This window comes from Dermacentor silvarum, chromosome 2 (assembly GCF_013339745.2).
Source record: "Dermacentor silvarum isolate Dsil-2018 chromosome 2, BIME_Dsil_1.4, whole genome shotgun sequence".
Lineage (NCBI taxonomy): Eukaryota > Metazoa > Arthropoda > Arachnida > Ixodida > Ixodidae > Dermacentor > Dermacentor silvarum.
In genome coordinates, this window is record NC_051155.1 from 244,398,249 (window position 1) to 244,402,517 (window position 4,269).

At 53.2% G+C, this 4,269-nt stretch overlaps 1 protein-coding gene across 1 annotated transcript; it reads right to left on the reverse strand.

Annotated features, from left to right (window-relative positions):
- Positions 1-1,202: 1,202 nt before the first annotated feature.
- LOC119440780 (chitinase-3-like protein 2) lies at positions 1,203-2,670 on the reverse strand. Its single transcript, XM_037705658.2, has one exon. It carries the CDS (start codon positions 2,617-2,619, stop codon positions 1,216-1,218), a length of 1,404 nt encoding a protein of 467 aa, XP_037561586.1. The 5' UTR covers positions 2,620-2,670; the 3' UTR covers positions 1,203-1,215.
- Between the last annotated feature and the right edge of the window lie 1,599 nt (positions 2,671-4,269).

Below are 4,269 nucleotides of genomic sequence, written 5' to 3' on the forward strand. Positions count from 1 at the left end.
TGACATGCCGGCTATCTTGGAACGCCACCACATATTCGTGAAATTGTAGATGCATTGCACGGGTTTCTGCACGCTACCGTTCACTTTCTTTTTAAAGCGCTGAAGTCGCAATATACACTCTAAGAACAGTTACCCCCTTTGGGGTGCATTTTTGCCACACAACAATAATCGTCATCTGTCTTGCTTGCGTTTCCTATCTTGAAAACTCTGCACTTGCTACTTTCCTGTCGATAACGCTGTGTCACGCTGATAACGCTCTTGTCGTTCGTGACCGAGAAGTGCCGGGCGCACAGCGTTAAAGAAAGGAAAGCCACGCAAGTCAGATGATGATTATCGTTCTGTGGCAAAAATACGCCCCAAAGGGTGCAACTGTTTTTAGAGTGTAGGTGCCAAGGACCACAAAAAAGTATTAGTCGATAAAATTTGCAGCTCCACGTCACGTTTCGCCGTTCTGATGAAAACGCAAAATTGCATTTTGCAAAACTTCAGTTTCCCGGCCCAAATTTCAAAACTAGTGACCTCTCGACAGCCAATGAGAGAGTCAACATGGCGGATAATGGCGGCCGCGCAGCCGCCGTGCGTGTCGAGAATATAACCTCAGATAAAGTAGAAACGGCGCGCGTACATCGGCGCCGTGACGGCAACGGATACCTATCGGCGGGACGACGCAACTTCTGTTGTAACGCAGGCGAGAGGTTGCGCGGACAAGGAACGCAGGCATAACACAACCAACCAGAGAACGGCGTCTGCACGCGGCGTCGCGTAGCCGTATCTGACTCCGTTTAGGCGATGCCCTCTCCCCCGCCATCGCCCCTCACCACGGTGACCTACTTTCGCGCGTCACTCAATCATTTCGGATTTCCCGCGAAGCGCCGGTTGCCATACGAACAGGCGATAAAACCAATAAAACTTTTTCTGTCTTGAAGTTGCGTCGTCTCGCCGATAGCTATCCGCTGTCATCGCCGGGCCGATCGATGTGAGCCGTTGCTACTTTATCTGATCGATCCATGTCTCGTGAGTGTCCTGACCTAAAGAGTATTATATCTTACACCGTGCCTTGTACTTACCCTTGCACTGCAGCTGATTACAAATCTTGAGCACTATATATACTTTTAAATGCGACTGGGAAATTACTGCGAACACTGCTCGAGCTGTTCAAAGCTGCGCGGTATATATCTACGACACTGGAAACAGACAGGACACTGAGGCACAATTTTACTGCACTCGCTTCTCAGCCATCACGAGAGTTTTGTTGAAAGTGTGAGCCGCGTCTGAGTCTGTTATGTTGAAGCTTGGTATGATGGACGTTGAGTTGTCATCGATGGGCGTCCCTTCAACCTCTGTGAAGATGGCCCTCACTAGCGGGTTAGTGAGCCCGCAGCGGCCCCAGTAGTCGTCGTTACCGACATCCCAAATGATGACGCCCCCAAGGAACATCTTGTCTACGAGGGAGGCCATCTTGCGCACACTTATCTCGTCCTCGTATCCCATCCAGACGTTGTTGCGCCATGCGTGCGGCTTCTCACTCTCTTGGTCGTAAGACAGGGCCCAATCGGTTTTTCGCACCAACTGGCAGGCCTCCCTGTAAGAGATCACGCGAACGGCGTGTGTGTCGATCCACCTGGGAACCTCGTTCTTCTCGGGAAGCTTGGACACGGTGCACACGTAGCCTGACAGGGAGATGGCGAGGAGCACCCTGCTTCGAGGTAGGCCGCTCGAGACGACGTTCTCGACGAAGTCTTCGACGCTTCTGCCTTTGCGAGCTCGCTGATGGTGGAGAGGTACGAGAATGCGGTCAGTCGCGTTGGCCGGGTGGTGCAGACCTTGTGTCACGACACCGACGTAATCGAGGAAGCGGGACAGCCGGCTGGGCCTGGTCCCGGACTTGAAGATGCCAGTGTGCGAGGACGCTGTGACGACGAAGAGAAGTCCGTGCTTGTGCATGACCTGCTTGAGGTGCGACAGGAAGATGGCCATGTGCCTTTTATACTCGTTCTCAATGGGGAACACGCGGTTCAGCACGATCCCATGGAAGCGGTTGTGCAGAACCCAACGAACCATCTCCACGAGGAAAGTCATGTACGCGGTCGCATTGGGTGTATCGTGGAAAGACAGCCGACTGCCACCGCCATTATCGTCGCCTACTGCGATCAGGTACTTGAGGTGGGGGAAGCTCGTGTTGACTTGATCTCGCAGCTCGATGAGCCGCGACTGCACCAGTCCGAAGGCCATAGTGGCGTCCGGAGTCTCATTAGTGCCGCTGAAGAATCCCCGTAGAGGGAGCACCAGGTGCGAGCAGTAGTTGCCAGGCAGGTCCGCAGGCCTGTAGCGGATGTCGGGGTCGTAAAATCTGGCCACGTTCACGTGGCACAGTATCGGCACAGGTCCTCGACGCTGCGATCGGACCTTCACTGGAAAGACGGCGACGGCACGGCCATCCGTCTTGCGAACGTCGTACGTGATGACGCAGACGAACACGCCGACCAGCAGCAGCGTGAATGCGACGCATGCGGCGCCGCAGTACGTGATGCAGGTCTTGACGAACGGGTCTCGGCGCGGAGAGGACAGCGTCCGCGACTGATGGAGCAGCCACTCCTCGTCTTCCAGCAGCCGCGACATGTTTTAGTCCCGAGACCCGCCTACGCCGCGCTCGAGTCCGGCGCAGCCAGCTTCGACCTCGTCGTCTTTTGCAGCCCTGCGTGCCGTAGTCGCCTTGCTTGCTGTATACTTTCGAGGCACCGCATGTAGGCTTATTTTTTTTTCCCCATACAACTTGAAATCACCTTAGTGGTATATCATTTAGGGCCGTCTGTTCAAAAGAGAGAGAGAAAAAAAGTGCAGATCCCGCGCACTGTGGGAATCGATGATATGCGAAGAATTTTGCAGGTACCTGACTATCCAGCATTGTTTGTGGTTCCGCAAAGCGATACCAGGGTGGCAAACGTGTTTGTGTAAGTGTGTGTGGGTCGCGAGCGTTTGTGTGACGACAGCAGCACGACGACGACCACATCAATGAGAGAGAGAGAATAAACTTTATGCAAGACAGCACACGAGCGTAGGTAGCTCCTCCGCTCTGCAGTGGGTGGTCCCCTCAGTCCAGGAGTCCAGCGGCCTTAGCTGCCCTTCTCGTTCGGTTGACCAGGTTGAGCTGGCCCGTCGAGTCGGAGCTGGACAGCGCTGCCTCCCATTGCCGTGTGCTGGGGTATGTTATGGGTGTAAGCTGTGGTGCGTTTGCGCAAGCCCATACCACGTGGTAAAGCATTGTGCGTGGATCGGAGTGTGGGCATTTACAGAAATACAGCGCAGGGTGTATGGCGTGGTAAGGACTCAAGTGTGGATATGTGTTTGTTTGGTGTTTTAGCCATATTACGGCTTCCTCTCGCGTCAGAAAATTGTGGGCGGTGGTAGTGTTCTTCGTGAAAGGCGATAGTGTTGTAGGACGTGCGTGTAGGTTAATGATAGCGGCTTGGGGTGGAACTGCTTGGCGCGTCCCTCTCGCGGCTCCCGGTGTGCATGCGCTCGGGCGTAGGCATGTGCCTGCTGATTGCCGCGTAATGGATTCATGCCCGGGAGTCCACACGATTTGTATGTATGGTGGGAGCTGGTGCGCACCATTCGGATTGCGATGTGCGGCCCTGCAAATTTTGGCCCTGGAAAAAATTTTGCATGCCGCCTGAGAGTCCGTCAGCACTATGGCGCACTACCAGTGCGGTCTCATCGTGATGGCTAATGCTATTGCCAGTACCTTTGCTTCCGCCGCGCTCGCTCTGGAAACCGTCGACGCATTTATTTCGGTCCCGTGATTGTCGACTACGCTGGTGACGAATGCGGTGCGGTGCTTCCACCTGGCCAGTAAAAACATGGCTTCATGAAAAAGGAGTATATGGCCCCTGAAATGCAAATTGTAGACTTTGCAACCAAACTGAGTAAATAGAACTATGTTTTATTCTTTGAAGCGTTTTAGTTTCGGAACATTTTACAAGTAACTATAAAAAATAACTTAGTATCACGTATTATGGCATCCGGTTCCTTTCGTTCTGAGATACGACATTAATATGCCATACGATTTGCTCATGTTATTAGTACCTTATTCATTACGGAGGAGCCGCAACATCGACAGGCACGCCGAGCCAACTCGTTCGACAAAATCTGTCTTTCAACAAGAGGATGCTCAAGGGCTTAGCGTAGTCGGAACCTTCGATCGCGTTCCTGAGTGTCTTTCCCAACTGGACGCTTATGTTTGCATGCCCGATTTTTGAACTTTCGTTG